The sequence below is a fragment of the Typopeltis vanoorti genome, chromosome 3, assembly GCF_054136105.1.
Source record: "Typopeltis vanoorti isolate ZY-2024b chromosome 3, IOZ_Tvanoo_1.0, whole genome shotgun sequence".
In the NCBI taxonomy this organism is placed as follows: Eukaryota; Metazoa; Arthropoda; class Arachnida; order Uropygi; family Thelyphonidae; genus Typopeltis; species Typopeltis vanoorti.
In genome coordinates, this window is record NC_143551.1 from 135,712,830 (window position 1) to 135,731,569 (window position 18,740).

Below are 18,740 nucleotides of genomic sequence, written 5' to 3' on the forward strand. Positions count from 1 at the left end.
TGCCTCTTTTAAAGGCCTCAATTGGACTACAGTGCACAGGTCTGATCTCCTGGTTTCTGTGTGATTCTGATAGCAGAGAGGGAGTGCAGAGGAGAGTATTAGGATTGTGGAATACTGATTATGAAGACACTGAGAATTTGTAGACTGTGGACACTTGCAAAACAAGAGAAAGAGAGGGTGATAAGTTGAGACTTACAAACTTCTAAGAAAGGGTTATATCAACAGATGGAATTTTTCATTTTATGGAAGGTGGGGAAAGGACTCGAAGACATCCTTTGAAGTAGAATGAATGTGTCAAGAAGGGGGTGAGGGCTAGATTTTTCACCTATACAGTAGTGTCAATGAATTCAAGAACAGGTATGACAGCTTGGGTGGACAGTATGTGGCCTTCCTCAATGAGTCCAAGACTCCCCTACAGGTCTCCCTTAATAATAACAACAACAAACAAAAGAAAACACAACCTGAGTTGTGATGAGCTGTACTGTGGCGTATATATTTAATACACATTAAAGGAAAGCATATTTCTTTATAATTACATGTAAAGAATTACACAATGTATTAATTTTCTTTATCAACATAACACTGAGTTTTTTTTTTTTTTGAACATTTATAACAATATTTAACTGACAGATTTTAAGGAAAGACAACATATACTGGAATATTAATTAAAAACTTTAATTAACACTTCCTATAATTTGGTAATGTTACATTACCATCTTCAGGGAATAACAAAATAATGATATGTGCATGCAGGCACCAACACTAAACAAATATGGCTGAAGAAAACAACTAAAGTCGGTTCTAGTGTCCCCTAGTGGGCTAAATTGGGTTGTCTTGGCTGTTGGACTGACGTTCTTAGAATGCAAGCTTCCCATATTTGTGGCAGTTTCATGCATCCAAATTTGTTGAGGTTTGGGGAATTTTTTTTAGAGCTGAGGTTGATTCCAGGAATAATCTCTCATATTCATACTTGCTGCGTTATAGTAAAATGGCTTTTTTCCAGTGTATTTTGTAGCAGGTATCCAAAGCATGGTCAGCAAGTCCTGAGTTGCTGTATTGGTGGAACCAGATATAGTCCTTATTTTCAGATATCCCGATATTAGCTGTCCTGCCTGTTTAGCCATAGTAGGACAGTTTGAAACTACAAGGGACCTGGTATACTCCAGGTAGGTCTAGGGGAAGTGGCTAGTGTGGAAGCAGATAAGAGATGCCAATTTTTTATATGGTTTATAACAAGTTGTCAGGTCATTTTTTTTTTAGGATTTTTGTTATTTTTCAGAAGTACCCCAGATATAAGGAATGGTGACAGATTTAGAGTAATCTCTGTTATGAAGGGGGGGGGGGGGTTGTGGTCAATCGGTTTTAATATTTCTTGGGGGTTGTAGCCATTGGCTATGAAGGTGTTTTAAGTTCAGCAGTTAGGGCACTGTTATCTGAACAGTTTAATTTTGTCCTGTTATAGAAAGAGTTTTTATAATCCCATATTGTTGGGAGGAGGGGGTGATTGCTGGTGAATGTATCTACCTGTATGTGTGGGTTTTCTGTTAACAGAGAAAGCCAGGGATCCATCAGATTGGCGTATAATCAGCGTATCTAGAAAAGGGAGATTGTTAATGTTTTCCTTTTCCAAGGTAAACTGGATCCTAGGGTGTTAATTGTTTAAGTGTGTTAAGAAGTTGTGGAGTGTATCCAAGCCATGTGGCCATCATCTACATAGCATAGCCAAACAACAGGTTTATGTGGAGCCGAGTTTAAGGCTTTCTCTTCAAAAAGGTCTCCATAAAGAAGTTGGCCAGCCAGGGGTGGAGAACCCATGGCTGTCCCCTCTATCTGTTTGTAGAATTTTCCTTGCCAAACGAAATAGCCCGAGTTTGTGGTGAACTGAAATAGGGCTGAAATATTGGGAAGAAATTTGGCTTGGATGAGGTCCAAGATATCTTTCAGTGAGACATTGATGAATAAGGAGGAGACATCAAAACTGACCATTATGTCAGTGTGTTGGAGTGAGAGGTTTTCTATACTGGCTTTAAAGTGGGCTGGATTTTTTGTGTGTGAAGATGTGTTGCTGGTATACTGTGTGAGCACTTTGGCTAAATGTTTGGCTAATTTATATGTGGGGGAATCAATGCCATCCACAATGGGATGTAATGGCACATTATGTTTATGTATTTTTGGTAGTCCATATATTCGGGGGGGGGGGGGGGGGGCTTCCACAGTTAAAAAGGTATTAATTTGTTAGTCACATCCACAGGCCAAGAAGTAACCTTCTTAAGGAGCATATGGAGTGTTCTGATTTGGGAGCTGATGGGATCATATTCTATAGAGAGGTAGGTAGACCGATCTAACAGTAAAGAGGTAAACTTACCCGTGTAGTCAGTTTTGTTCAGAACTACATTAGCATTTCCCTTATCTGCTTTAGTAATGATTATTTTACTGTTGTCTTTTTATTTCCTGAAGGGCTTTGAATTCTTCTTTAGATGAGTTGCTTTTTGGTGGTTTAGCTTGGGTAAGAACACTGGCTACATCCAGTGATTTAAGTCTTCTTGCTGTAGCTACACGCGCGCGCGCGCACACACACACACACACACACACACACACGTGTGTGTGTGTATGTAGTTTTTGATGGTAGATGGGATTTCCAGTTGCAGGAAGTATACTTGAATAGATTTAGTATTAGGTGTTGAAAACTTATTCAGTGAAAGAGTAAATACAGGTAGTCAAGAAAACCAAGTATGACAGAGTGATTGCATCACAGCCACTTCTTTAATGAAAAATTCATTAAAGATGAGAGGTCAGGATTAGTATGACAGAGGATAGTGTAGAAGAAAAGGATGAACCCTGAGAATGGTGGAACTAATTTTGTCAGGAAAGAAAAGCAATGACTGCTGCATAAAAAATTGGGTTGAAAAGTTTTCTTTTTTTTTTTTTGAATGGCGATGAATGAGTAGAATGTGTTGCTTAAGTGGATGTTGAACGCACCAATGCTGAATGTTTTTAAGGTGAAGTATGATATCTACTGTGATCTGTAGACAGTAAGGTCTTCTTATGATATGTCTTCTGATTTTAAGATTTGGATTTTGGTATCAATTTACATTTAAACTGTGTCAAATTACAACAGATTTCAATTATATTATAACTAACAGCCTGAAAGGAAGGGAAGGGTAAAAAAAAGTCACATTTACCTTGAATTGCTTCACCTAATACTCCTGTCTCTTCTCTAGCCAATTCTAATAGTGCTTTACCATAATGGAAATAAGCATCACCACATTCATTAGCAGTATCACCATATTTTTCAGAGAAGAACTTACAAGCCTCCTGTAAACTACCAACAGCAGAGGAGTAATCTTGAACAAGAAGATGTCTCTTTCCTTGTATGAAATGATTCATAGCATCTATTATAAGATCCCTAAGAGTTAAAAGCAATGTGTTAAAATATCAGACCTCTATACAAAATATTTTCATTTAAAAAAAAAAATGAATATTAAAAAGTTCAATTACATGTCTTCTTTAGTATTCTGCATGAGCAGGTTCTTCTTTTAGTAGCAGAAACTTTCCTTCCACTCTCTTCTGTTCTGAGCCTTCTCTTTCAAGGTTGTGTACCTGTCTCCATTGAGCATGTCATCTAGTATTGTTTTCCTTACTCTTACTCTGGGTCTTTTTCCGTCTATTTTTCCTTCGATGGCATCTCTGATGATTCTATTCCCTCTCAAAATATGTCCGATCCAGTTTCCCTTGCTTCTTTTTATCCTCCTTAACAGACTTCTTTCTTCTTCTACTCTTTTTAAGACCACTTCAGTTGTTTTATCTGTCCATTTGATTTTTTCCATCCTTCTCCAAATCCACAACTCAAAGCTTTCCAAAATATTAATTTCTTCTTCCTTCAATGTCCAAGTTTCAGATGCATAGAGGGCAACACTCCACACATAACATTTTATTAGTCTTTTCTTTAGGTTTCTATTCATTTTACTTCTGAATAGATTACATTTTTTATTAAAGGCATTTCTTCCCATTGCTATTCTTGCTTTTATGTCACTTTTACATCTTCCATCACTGTTAATAACACTTCCTAGATATTTAAATGTCTTTACTTGATTCAATTTTCCCCCATTTATTCTGATATCCATATTTGCCTCTTTCCTTACTATTTTCATCACCTTTGTTTTTCTGATGTTAATTTTCATTCCATAATTGATACAGGATTCCAGTAATCTGTTCAACAAATGTTGTAGTCCTGTTTCAGTGTTTGATATGCAAGATACGCAGATGACAAGGCATCTGCGTATCTTATTGCAAATGTCTGTCTACCTCCAATCTTTATTCCTTCTTCTGAATTCTCCAATGCTCCTTTTAACATTGCTTCGGAATACATGTTGAACAAAATTGGTGACAAAGAACAGCCTTGTCTTACTCTTTGTCCAATGATACTTGGTTCTGTTGTACCATATATGTCTCTCACCATGTTTTGTCCCATATATAGTGAAATAATTAGCCTTCTGTCTTTCCAATCTTTTCCATTACTTCCACCATCTTATCTCATTTTACAAAGTCAAAAACTTTTTCAAAATCTATATAACAGATATTAACTTCTTTATTCACTTCCAGACTTCTTTTGCTTACTATTCTTAAGAGTCCAATCGCATCTCTTGTCCCCTACTCTTCCTGAAACCAAACTGATCTTCTCAAAGAAATTCTTCCACCTTAGATGCAATTCTTCGTGTTAAGATTCTCATAAGTATTTTTGATGTATGGGAAATGAAGTTTATTGTTCTAAAATTCTTGCAATTCACTGCATTACTTTTCTTTGGTATAGATATTAATGGGGTGCTTAAGGGTCAAAGCTGTATAACTGAGAGGAGACCTCCACATAGCCTTTAAAGGAATGCGGAGAACCAACCAGGGCTTCTGACCTAATGTCCAATCCTCATCTTCTCGTGGTGCACCCTGTTGGGTATCTACTTTGATACTGAACGAACGAGGATGGGCTGGCAATTTGGGATTTAGCCGACCAAATTGTATTCTTATTGGTTAAACCAAAATAAAAAATGATGGTACAACATGACAAAATTTCATGCCGGCTAGGGCGTCGCCCGGTTAAACAAGGCCCCCGTTGTTTTCGCCAGGGAACCAGGGCGAACAGCGAAAAGTCAGCTACTGGAACAAATCTGAAAACAAACCCCAACTCAACATCACCAGAGTTAAAGATCGGTACTATCAACGTAAGAAGCCTGAATGGCAAAGAAATGGAGCTAGCTGAGGAATTAGATAAGTACCAGATCGACATAATAGGGGTGACTGAAACAAAAAAGACCAAAACTGGTGAGATCTTTCTGAGCAATAAATACAAAATGTTATATTCAGGCAATAACAATCAAGGAAAAGAAGGAGTAGCCATAGTATTCAACACAAAATACGAGGCTAATCTTCTTGAATGGCAGTCAGTCTCAAGTAGAGTAATGTGGGCAAATATGAGAATGGGGAACTGGACAATGAGACTTATTTGTGCCTATGGTCCCACAGAAGGTTCTACTAAGGTAGAAGTGGAGGAATTTTTTGAGGCTTTAGAAAAAGCAACTGACACAATGAAAAAGGAAAAGTTGGTCCTTGTTGGGGATCTAAATAGTAGAGTAGGAAATGATTGTGAGACATACAAAAATATTTTGGGAAAATTTGGAGAAAAGAGCAAAGCTAATAATAATGGCAAATATCTGTTGGATTTCTGCTCAGGACATGGACTGGTTATTACTAACACCATGTTCCAACATAAAAATGTGCACAAATTCACATGGAGAGAAGAGGCTAGGAATAAGAAAAGTCTCATTGACTATGTTATTGTTGATAGAGATGTTTTCTCCCTGGTGCAGGACACCAGAGTGTACAGAGGATTTGAAATTGGAAGTGATCACTATTTAGTCTTGAGCAGGATAAAATTGAATTTCATATTGAAAAGAATAACATGTAAGAAAGTTTTAAAGCGAATAAAAGTTGAGCAGCTCTCAGATGTGAACTGTAGACTAAAATACAGAAAGATTATTGAAAAGAAAATGAAAGAGTTTGAGAACAGGAATCAAACCTTGGAGATTCAGTGGCAAACTCTGAAGGAAACATTGATTGATTCTGCCAGAGAGGCATGTGGTGAGGTTGTGTGCAAAGATAAAAAAAATCAGAACTCCCTGGTGGACACAGGAAGTTAAAGAGGCAGTGAAGGAAAAGAAGAAAGCATATCAAAAGTTCCTGGCAAATAAGTCAGCTTTTACTCTTACAGAATACAGAGACAAATGTAAGAAAGCTAAACAGTGTGTAAAACTAGCTAAACAAAAGTCATGGGAGGACTTTGGCAAGAATATAGAAAATAAATATCAAGAAGGTGGCAAAATATTCTGGAGGTTGTTGAAGAAGCTTAGGAATGGAGGAAAGAGTGCTGTAAAAGGAATTAGAGATGATAAAGGTGAAATGAAAATAGGAGAAAAAAGATATCCTTGAAGTATGGAGTAATTACTTTGAAAAACTGCTAAATGAAACAAGCAGTGATGACAGCACAGTGATAAAAAACACTGACCAAGCATGCAGTCAGGAATACATATCCATACTTGAAGTAGAAAAAGCCATCAAAGGCTTGAAATGTGGAAAGGCAGCAGGAGTAGATGATATTCGACCAGAAATGCTGAAGTATGGTGGTATAAGAGTCTTACAGTGGCTGCACTGCATAGTTCAGAAAGCCTGGACAGAGGGACGAATTCCCAATGATTGGAGTAGAGCTCTCGTAGTACCCATATATAAAAAGGGAAATAAAACTGAATGTGAGAATTACAGAGGTATTTCCCTACTGAGTGTTCCTGGCAAGATCTATGCAAGTATACTTGAGAAACGGTTGAGAAGAATTGTGGAAGAAAAGCTTGGTGAAGAACAAGCTGGATTCAGGCCAAATAGAGGCTGTCAGGATCAGATCTTCACTTTATGACAAATAGTCGAGAAAGCATGGGAATATAACAAAGATCTGTATTTAAGTTTTGTCGATTTGGAAAAGGCATATGACAAGGTGCCAAGAGAGAAGCTATTCAATACGCTGCAGTTATATGGTGTCAATGGGGCATTATATCAAGCAATACTTGGTCTTTATTTGAGTTGTGAGTCAGCAGTTAGAATTGAAAGAAGTACAGGAAGATGGTTTAATGTTAAATCTGGTGTGAGACAAGGATGTACATTATCCCCTCTGTTATTCATTATCTATATGGATCACATTATGAAGGAATGTGGTATTAAACCTGATATCAAAATTGGAGATGTTAATGTCAGCTCTTTGCTTTATGCGGATGATGTTATACTTCTAAATAAATCCGCTACAAGTCTGCAAGATTCTCTGACTAAATTGAATAGCTGTTGTAATAGATATGGTATGAAGGTCAGCAATAAAAAGACAAAGACAATGAAAATAGGCAGAATCATTGAAAATGTCAACTGTGTTGTGAATGGAGAACCTGTGGAACAAGTAAAACATTTCAGCTACTTAGGCACAATTTTTACTGAAGATGGTAAACTAAATATAGAAATAGACAACAGAATCAGCAAAGCTGGTATCGTGGGAAGTCAATTGAATAAATTCATATGGAATAAGAAAGAAATTAGTCGGAACACTAAATTAGCTGTATACAAGACTGTGTTCAAACCAATTTTAACTTATGGATCTGAGAGCTGGGTCAGAAGTAAAACACTTGACCAAAGACTAGAGACCGCAGATATGAGAGTCCTGAGAAAGATTAGAGGCGTGAACAGATGGCATCAATGGCAATATCATATTAAAAATGAGGATATTAGGAAAGAACTTGACATTGTCAACATCCAGGAATGCGTTAGGAGAGCTAATCTCAGGTGGTATGGTCACTTAAACAGAATGAGCAAGGAAAGATTAGCAAAACAAGTGTTCTCTGCCAGGTTGGCAGGAAAACGACCCAGAGGAAGACCAAGATATAGATGGATTGATACGGTACAAAGTGCCTTAGACGATAGAAATATAAGATCTGATAATGTTGGAGTCTTGACAAGTAACAGACTGATTTGGAGGAAAATTGTAGATAGGAAGTTAGTAATGATGTAATTTTCTCATGTAGTACTGTCATATCCTGTACACCCCTTGAGGGTACATGGCAGGAATTTGATGATGATGATAATGATAAATATTAATGTCATAAAATATTTTGGTAATTCTCCTTTGTTATAAATTAAATTTATTATTTTGGTTATTTCTTCAGTTCCTTTCTTTTGAAGTTGTTTCAGGAATTTTGCAGGTATTTCATCTATTCCTTCTGCCTTTCCAAATTTTCCTTAATAGACATTTCTACTTCTGTCTTCAAAATCTCTGGGCTTAGATCATCTTCATTTACCTTCTTTATATCTTCTAATGGTAACTCATTTGGTCTATTTTCCTTGTTATAGAAATATTCAATGTATTCCTTCCATCTCATTAGGATTTTATCTTCTTTAGATTCATGCTTCTTGCTTTTTCATATAAAAGATCATACCTTCCCACTCTCTCATAATTTTCCATTTCTTCACATTGTTTTTTAAGCCAATCTTCTCTATTTCCCTTCTCAATCTGTCATTCAGGGTTCTATATTGTATTTTCCCTTCTGGGATGTCTTTATTTTTCCATTTCCTTCTTTCTTCCATTAGAGAAATCATCTCGTTAGTTATCCAAGGTTTTTTTTTATTCTTTTAACTCTTACATATCCAATTTCTTCTTCTGCAATCTTCTTTATTTTCTCTTTAACTTGTTCCCATTTCTTTTCTGGATCTTCAGTTTTGACAAAACTTCAATTCTTCCAATTCTTTCTCCAATCTATTTTGAAATTCCTTGGTATTTTTTAATTTCTCTAAGTTCCATTTTTTCCCTTTTCATAACTTCTTTTATTTTCTTTAGTTTCACATTTATTTCTATGAATAGTAGGTTGTGGTCAGAGTAAATATCAGCTCCAGGATATGTGCATGCATTTTTTACACTATTCTTGTATCTTTGCTTTACTATAATGTAATCAATTTGATACCTTTCCGTATCTTCTGGTTTTTTCCATGTGTATAGTCTTCTCTTAGATTTTTTTAAACCAAGTATTTGTAATTATTAGCTTATTTTCTTTACAGAATTCCATTAACCTTTCCCCTCTCTCGTTTCTATTACCTAGTCCGTATCTTCGTATTACACTCCCATCCTCTTCTTCTCCTACAACTCCATTCCAGTCTCCCATTATAATCATATAGTCTTTTCTTTTTTCTTCTTTAATTAGTTCTTGTAATTATTCGTACATTTCCTCTATTTCCTCATCTGAATGGTCACTTGTTGGTATATATACCTGCATTATTGTTACGTCCACTGGTTCAGCCTTCAATTTTACCACCATAATCCTGTCATTCAGACAGTTTGTGCTAATGATGCTCTTTACTGTTCTTTTATAAAAAAAATAGTGCAATTACTTTTTCCTTTTTATCTCCCCCTGAGTAAATTATTCTTACTTCGTCACTATAAAAATCACCTATTCCTTCCCATCTGACTTCACAGAGCCCTATATCAATTTTTCCTTTGTCCCATTTCTTGTTTGAGATTTTCTAATTTTCGACATCTGTTCATTGTTCTCACATTCCATGTTGCAATTTTGATTTTCTGACGACCTTTCATTTTCAGTTTGTTTATAGCTTGCTTTAAGTCACTTTTAGAGGTTTTATCAGGAAGAACATCAGCCCTCGAAGTGTCCTTATTTCCCGATATTGTATTTATTCCAATGTGCACCTTCTTTTCCTCTCTGTGCCAAGAAACACCACCTTGGTTTGCCGGGCTGGTAGCTGTCCCCCCTTATAAGTTCTATTCATAGCTACTAAAATTTTCTAGGGATATTAATGGAGTGGTTTCTCGTTGCCTTCTCCACCACAGTTACATGTACAGTATGATAAAGTACAAAAGCAATGAATACACACTAAGGAATAGTCAAGTACAAGTTGTTCAAAATGTGGTTTAATTAATGCAGACTGAAACAGTATAAAAATATGGCAAACTTAGAGGATGATCCCCCTCTTGCTCACAAACTATTATGTTTCATCATCTTGCTTCCCTTCAGGTTTGAAGTTTTCTGCCATGCTACCCAGTAATATCCCTAAATTCACTCAATTCACAAATGATCTCTATGATATTGAGAGATTATTCATGATAGGCATCCTGACTTTCTGCAGAAAGTCAGAGAATAGTGTACACAAACTTGTGCCAATTACAATGCAAAAAAAACCAAAGTAAGCATAAGAAATTAACTTAACCACTGAAACCTTTATTAATGCAGCAAGTTAAGGAATATTCATTATCTGTTCATCTTTCATTAAAAACAATGAAAATTTGTAAACAAGATTCAACACACAGAAAAAAAAATATTTACTTAGCTGTAAACCAAGTAGTCCAGCAATATTTTTTCCTTTTTTTTTTGTAATGGATATAATGAAGAATCATGTGTCTATCTTAAAATTGGTGTTCCATTAATGTTTCTTGAAGCAACAGATCACACAATTTACATGAGAAATGGCAATACCCTGAAACATCACTACTAAATTTCAATCACTCATTAGATGTGCACTGAAACACATGTAAGCACTGTTAGATTCATGTGTCCACATGCATGCTATTTTGACACTAGGTTGAGAGGCTTCTGTTGAAATTTGGTACCCAGATTTGTGGCATTTATAAGGGCAGAAAGTGGAAAAATTATATATCGTAATAACTCCAATATAAAATTGAGATTTAGGATAGGTTTTTCGAAGTGGTCCAATTCTGGTTTAAATCAGATCGTTCTTACTGATGCCATCTGATATTAATACAGTATACTCTCAATTACACATATCTGCACTATTATATAATCAAGTAATCTGTAACTTTAACTTCTTTAAGACATTTTCTTAGGTGCACTTTCTGAAGTATTACATATAACCAGTGGAGGCTCGTGGCTTGAAGTCGTGGGGGTGCTGCAACTTTCGAAATATACATATACAACTGTAACTACAGTGCATACATGTTTGGATAAAATAGCAAAATTATGGTAAAAAATTTTAAAAAAGTAAACATGAAAAAATATTGTTTATTATCGATAAAATTATACAGTTTGGTATAATTCAAAATTACTTAAAAATAAAATATATTCTTCTTGTTTTGTTTCATGAAATAATATTGTTTATTATCGATAAAATTACAGTTTAGTATAATTCAAAATTACTTAAAAATAAAATCCATTATCATAACCTCAATAATGTTCTAAAATAAAAACTATAACAAATGTTATGTCTTTAATTGTAATGTCCAAATATTTAAAGAGACAGAGTAAACACAATAAGCACTATGAACACTCTACTACCGGCACAAACTGCACATAAACAACAGTGGAACTGCGCGATAGTCAGTGCCGCATTACGCTAATACCTTGCATCTCACCAAGACGTGCATATGCTTGCATGCGTAGCAATATGACACTGTGGTAAACAGTGCTGCTAGTGTCCTTCACCTTCCTAGGTGCTACAAGAGAGATTTTTATTATTTTTTTATACAAAATAAGAGAATTGTATAGGATTGTTGATGATAAAATTAAATATTACAAGCAAATATAAATAAATTAATAAATATATTTATATATCGAGAAAAACTGGGGGTGCGGCAGTTCCACAGGGCCTATGCACGAGTCGCCTCTGCATATAACAAAAAAATTACATAACTAAATCGGTGATAGATATATAGTTAGATAATGCCAGTGACAATTGGGTGAAAATAGTTGGCTTTTAGTGAATGAAAATAATGTGAAAGTGAATTTTTAATAATCCGGATTCTTTGCCTGACTGTATGATTTAAGTAATAACATTAAAATCTATGGTGATTGTATGGTAGAGGAGCAATGAATAATTTATACAAGTTACATTATAAGAATGTTACACAAGTATGTATGCCTGGGACTAGAGAAAAATGATTTTAATAAAGTTAAGTATTAAACAAACTGACAATAATTCTGAAGTGTTTATGTTACTAGGAACAAAAGATGTAATATTATGGTTATTTTTTATTATTACATCACACCTCCAGGGAGTCCAACAATTCATCGAGAGAGGGCATCAACTATACACCTCTTCAGCTCATTACTCCACCAACCTTCATCATCAAACACCAACCCCATCTACTGCCGACTACCACCACTAGTGCTTTCAGAGACGATCACGAACATCCATGCCCACAGAGAGATTCGAACCCGCAGCCTTTTGGCTGGAGAGCAGATACGCTAACCGTTCAGCCAACCAGGCCAACTTTTTAAAAGGTTATGGAAAATCTTTCATCACTATCATCAAATTCCTGACATATACCCTCAAGGGGTGTACATGATAGTACGACATGAAGAACTCTCATCATTCTTAACTTCCTATCAATAATTTTCCTCCAATCTACTGCCTGTCAAGACTAAAAGATTATCAGATCTTATATTTCTATCTTCTAAGGCACTTTTTAATGTATCAATCCACCTATATCTTGGTCTTCCTCTGGGTCTTTTTCCTGCAAAAGAACACTTGTTTTGCTAATCTTTCCAATCCCATTGTTTAAGTGACCATACCACCTCAGATTAGCTCAGTTAACACATTCCTGGATGCTAACAATGTTAAGTTCTTTCCTAATATTTCCTCATTTTAATATGATATTGCCACTGATGCCATCTGTTTACTCCTCTAATCTTTTATGGACTCTCATATCTGTAGTCTAGTCTTTGGTCAAGTATTTTACTTCTGACCCAGCTCTCAGATCCATAAGTTAAAATTGGTTTGAACACCGTCTTCTATGCAGCTAATTTAGTGTTTTGACTAATTTCTCACTTATTCCATATAAATTTATTCAATTGACTTCCTATTATTACCAGCTTTGTTGATTCTGTTGTCTATTTCCATATTTAATTTACCATCTTCAATAAAAATCATGACTAAGTAGCTGAAATGTTTTACTTGTTCCACAGGTTCCCTGTTCACAACACAGTTGACATTTTCAACAATTCTACCTATTTTCATTGACTTTGTCTTCTTATTGCTGACCTTCATACCATATCTATTACAACAGTTATTAAATTTAGTCAGGGAATCTTGCAGACTTGTACCAGATTTATTTAGAAGTATAACATCCCCTGCATAAAATAAAAAGTTGAGATTAACACCTCCAATTTTGATATCAGGTTTAATACCACTTTCCTTCATAATGTGATCCATATAGATAATAACAGAGGAGATAATGTACATCCATGTCTGACTCAAGATTTAATATCAAACCATCTTCCTGTACTTCCTTCAATTATAATGGCTGACTTATGACTCAAATAAAAATGAAGTATTGCTTGAATATAATGCTCCACTGACATACAACTATAGTGTTTTGAATAGCTTTTCTTAGCACCTTGTCATATGCCTTATTCAGGTCTGCAAAACTTAAATACAGATCTTTGTTATATTCCCATGATTTCTCAACTATTTGTCATAAAGTGAAAATCTGATCCTTGCAACCTCTATTTGGCCCCTGAATCCAGCTTGGTCTTCAAAAAGCTTCTCTTCCATAATTCTTCTCAACCATTTCTCAAGTATACTGGCATAAATCTTAACAGGAACAATCGGTAGAGAAAACCTCTGTAATTCTCACATTCAGTTTTATTTCCCTTTTTATATATGGGTACTATCAGAGCTCTGCTCCAATCACCTGGAATTCATCCCTCTGTCCAGGCCTTCCGAACTATTAAGTACAGCCACTGTAAGACTTTTATACATCCACACATTTCTGGTCAAATATCATCTACTCCTGCTGCCTTTCTTCATTTCAAGCTTTTGATGGCTTTTTCTACTTCAAGTATGGATATGTATTCCTGATTGCATACCATTTTAGTGTTTTTTTTTTGTTTTTTTTTTTTACCACTGTGCTGTCACTACTGGTTTCATTTAGCAATTTTTCGAAATAATTGCTCTATACATCAAGGATATCTTTTTCTCTAGTTTTCATGTCACCTTTATCATCTCTAATTCCTTTTACTGCACTCTTTCCTCTATTTCTGAACTTTTTCAACAACCTCTAGAATATTTTGCCACCTTCTTGATATTTATTTTCTATGTTCTTACCAAAGTCTTCCATAACTTTTGTTTGGCTAGTTTTACACACTGTTTAGCTTTCTTAGATTTGTCTCTGTTTTCTATAAGAGCACAAGCTGACTTATTTGCCAAGAACTTTTGATAGGCTTTTTTTTTTCATCATTGCCTCTTTAACTTCTTTGGTCCACTATGGAGTTCTGATTTTTCTATGCTTGCAGACAAATCACCACATGCCTCTCTGACTGAATCAATCAATGTTTTCGTCAGAGCTTGCCACTGAATCTCCAAGGTTTGGTTCCTTTCTCAAATTCTTTCATTTTTTCTTGAATAATGTTTGTGTATATTAGTCTACATTTCACATCTGAGAGCTGCTCAACTTTATTTGCTTTAAAGCTTTCTTACGTGTTCTTCTTTACAATATGAAATTCAATTTTATCCTGCTCAAGACTAAATTCTGATCCCTTCCAATTTTAAATCCTCTGTACACTCTAGTGTACTGCACAAGTGAGAAAACATCACTATCAACAATAGCATATCAATGAGACTTTTTTTATTCCTTGCCTCTTCTCTCCATGTGAATTCAGGCACATTTTAACGTTGGAACATTGTATTAGTAATAACCAGTCCATGTACTGAGCAGAAATCCAACAGGTATTTGTCATTATTATTAGCTTTGATCTTTTCTCCAAATTTTTCAAAAATAAATAAGTCACACTGTCCAGTTCCCCATTCTGATATTTATCCACATCACTCTACTCGATATTGCTTGCCATTCAAGAAGATTAGACTTGTATTTAGTGTTGAATACCATAGCTAATCCTTTTCTCTGATTGTTATTGCCTGAATATAACATTTTGTATTTATTGCTTAGGAAGATCTCGCCAGTTTTTGTCCTTTTTGTTTCAGTCGCCCCCTATTATATCATTCTAGAACTTATCCAATTCCTCAGCCAGCTCCATTTTTTTGCCCTTCAGGTTTCTTATGCTGATAGAACAGGTATCCCTTGCTTAACGTGGAATGTGATTAACGCGCCGAAATTAACTGCAACAATCCCTCGATATACGCGGCAAGAGTTTTGATTAATGCGTCTTTAACCCTGCAGAGCTCGCAGTTGATCTGACAGATACATGCAAAATGTTTAATATAAATATTCTTACACAATTCAGTGTATAGCTCGGAGGTCATGAGTAGCTGTACATTCATATGTTACGAGTGATATTTCCGCACTGTTTTTTGCTGTCAGTTTGGTTTAACACGTTATGTAAAGGTTTGTGATATTTGACAGTAAGTTGTATCTGAGAGATACCGCGACCTCCAATGTCAGTATAGTATGGTTTAGTTGTTTTTTTTCCTTTGTTCAATAATTTCTAGATTGTAATTGAAAATAAATAAACCATCATGTATAACTGAAATAGAGAGCCAAAGGCTTATTTATCATACACGTCCTTTAGGAGATGTGTTTTACATTATGGAAAAATGCTAAGGAAAGTGATCTGGAGCTTACTCCCCCTTTACTACGAGTTGCCCATAAGGTTGTTTATGCTTGCATCTGCCGAAACGTTTAGTTTCTATATATTCGGCATGAAACTCTTGTAGTTTCTATATTCGGCTATGAAATAATGTTGGATTCAATATCCACTTAATTTGTAACATCATGTATTATATTTGCCGTTTTTTCTTTATGTTTTATTGCTTGTTTGCAGAGGTCTGGAGAGTCATTTTGCTTGTTATCGTAAATTTATGCCGATAAGAAAAAAACTAAAACTGTTCAAGCGACTCTTGATAACTTCTTTTGATAAAAAAAATTGCAGTAAATAACATAGGTACAAGTATTTATTAAACATTTACTTTGCATTCATTTTTTATCTTTCCTAAAAGAGTACCATATAAAACGAATTATTAATACGGTAATCGATCATGGACGAATTTTAATTTTTACCATTGATTATTAGATTTGATTAATGCGGTAACATCGAGGGATACCTGTACTGATCTTGAACTCTGATGATGTTGAGTTGGGGTGAGTTTCAGGATTTTTTTCCCAGTAACTAACTTTTCGGTGTTCACCCTGGTTCCCTGGTGAAAACAATGGGGGGGGGGGACTGTTTTCACCAGGCAACGCCCCAGCTGGCGTGGAATTCTGTCATGTTGTATCATCATTTTATATTGTGGTTTAAGCCAATAAGAATACAATTCGGTCGGCTAAATCCCAAATTGCCAGCCCATCCTTGGTTGTTCAGTATGCAGTTAGATACCTAACAGTACACCAAGAGAAGGCGAGGATTGGACATTAAGTAAGAAGCCCTGGTCAGTTCTCTGTATGGCTTTAAAGGATATGTGGAGGTCTCCTCTCAATTATACATCTTTGACCCTTAAGCACCCCTAGAAAATTTAATACACTTATATTAAGTCAGGAGTTAAAAAGTTAATTTTAAACTATGACATCCAGATTTGATACGAGAGGAATCCATGAACAGAGCAATGGCAACTAATTGGATTCTAAGTAAGTTATGAACTGCACATAACCATGGCTTTTCTGTTATCAGTTTGTTCTAAGTTTTTTTACAATCATTTTTGATTAACCCCTCACCATCTGTCTCAATATTTCTCTGTTGAAAGCTTCCTGATGATGCCAACATTCTTTGATCATTTCCACCAGATCATCTTTGCACCTTTCTGGTTGTTCAAAATTTTATCTTCCTTAGAATGGGAGTCATTGGGTGATGCTGTTGGTCAGATTATTTTTCAACTGTGCAATATGCTCTACCTATTGCAATCCTTAATATCTATTTCCCCACCAATCATAAATTCCCATTCCTTCAATGAAAAGAAAATTAATAAACACATTAATAAACTTTAATGAATTTGTATTGATATATTTCATATTGAAATTAACAGTGTAAACAACAAGCAATTTAAAGAGCAAGAATATGAGGTAAATACAATTGGTTTACCAATTAAAATAGGTTAGCTCATGGTAGAGAAATAATATAAACTATTTTTGATATTTACATAAAATGAAAATCTCCCATTTTTTGGGGGGGAGGGGGGGGGGGAGGAGAGACAATCATTCCGATTTGGGTTAGGCATTAGCAAGGTCATCTCCAACCTTACCCCAGTCCTGTAGATACTTTCAGGAGTAAAGTTTGTTTGCTCACACTTGGATAAACGATTAAACTAAATTTATTATAGTCTAACCAAGTGAAAAATAAACTTTCAACATCTTTCTCTAAATCCAGAGTAATTTAATAAAAAGGTGGCACACCGTTTGGCAACTCCTATAGGTGGAGATGACTTTGCTAATGCTTCAGCCTGATATCTCCACTCGAGCCTGGCTCCCACTGAAGAGACCTCAATAAAGGTCAAAACTAATCTGGGTAGTGGCCCTTCCCTTAATGCATAACATTATACATATCCGCAAGGAGATGTGTTTTGCATTATAGGAGATACTGAGATAGGAGTGATGTTAGCTTGCTCCACCTTTGCAACGAGTTGCCCAGTGTTGTACCACCTTACCCCAGTCCTGAAGATACTTTCAGGCGCAAACTTTGTTTGCTCACACTTGGATAAAGGATTAGACTAAATTTATTATAGTCTAACCAAGTGAAAAATAAACTTTCAACAACTGGTTGATAGTTGGATATTTCAGTCTTCGTACCACCCTTGTGCAATGGAATTACCATACATTCCTTCCATTGCTGCAGAATCTTACCTGTTCTGAGACTCATATTAAACAGCCTGGCCAAAGGAATAGCCAGTTTTCAGCAGAACACTCTTTTAGCCCATATCCCATCAGTCCCTATTGCTGAATTCTTATTCACTTTCTGCAGCAGCTCTAATACCTCATTCTCATACACCTGAGTTTCTTCATTCAGTAAAGCGGTAGCAGTAAGCTCAATGTTGCGTACACCAGGTTGATAGCTTTTAACAAAATGGGCACTCATTAGATGAACAACCTCTTCTGTGCCTATAACCCTCAAGCCATCTCAAGCAAGGAAATTGTAGATGACCTCAACTTTCCTTTTACTGTATTTGACTAAAACTTCATTCACATAAAGTACTTGCTGGTATACCAGTTACAATTCCAAGGTATTCTGAGAAAAATGGAAACCTGTCATTATTATACTTGGTTCTGTAAACAATATCTTGCATTACTTAAATTAAGGGGATATTAAATCCCACATAGTTTTAAAACCGAAAAAGAAACTCAAAGATTGGAATCAGAGAGTTTCTTGCCGAATATAGTAAACTATAAAAGTATCGGCGACACTAGCATTAGCCAATGCAAGTGATCCTAGTACATAGTACAATACCGGGCAACTCGTTGCAAAGGTGGGGGGAAGTTCAGATCGCTATTCTTAGGTATTTTCCATAATGTAAAAACACATTTCCTAGGAAATGTATGCTGTTATTACATTATGGAGGGAAGTCACTACCCAGACCGGTTTCAGCCTTTTTTGAGGCTTCATCAGTGAGTAGCTAGACCTAATACCAAAGTGTATAGCGTGTAAATACCTAAGAATAGCGATCTGAACTTCCCCCACCTTTGCAACGAGTTGCCCGGTATTGTACTACGTACTAGGATCACTTGCATTGGCTAACGCTAGTGTCGCCGATACTTTTAT

General features: G+C 35.6%; 1 protein-coding gene across 3 annotated transcripts in view; it reads right to left on the bottom strand.

Moving 5' to 3' along the window:
• The window catches only part of Nasp (Nuclear autoantigenic sperm protein), a 218,189-nt gene that overhangs the window by 191,479 nt on the left and 7,970 nt on the right, over positions 1 to 18,740 (bottom strand). For all 3 annotated transcript variants that reach the window (XR_016548137.1, XM_090390866.1, XM_090390867.1), the window contains exon 2: positions 3,183 to 3,406. Coding sequence is in view for 2 of the 3 variants with exons in the window: in XM_090390866.1 (XP_090246992.1) it covers positions 3,183 to 3,406 (224 nt within the window). In the remaining variant the exon portion in view is untranslated. The remainder of the gene's footprint in view (positions 1 to 3,182; positions 3,407 to 18,740) is intronic.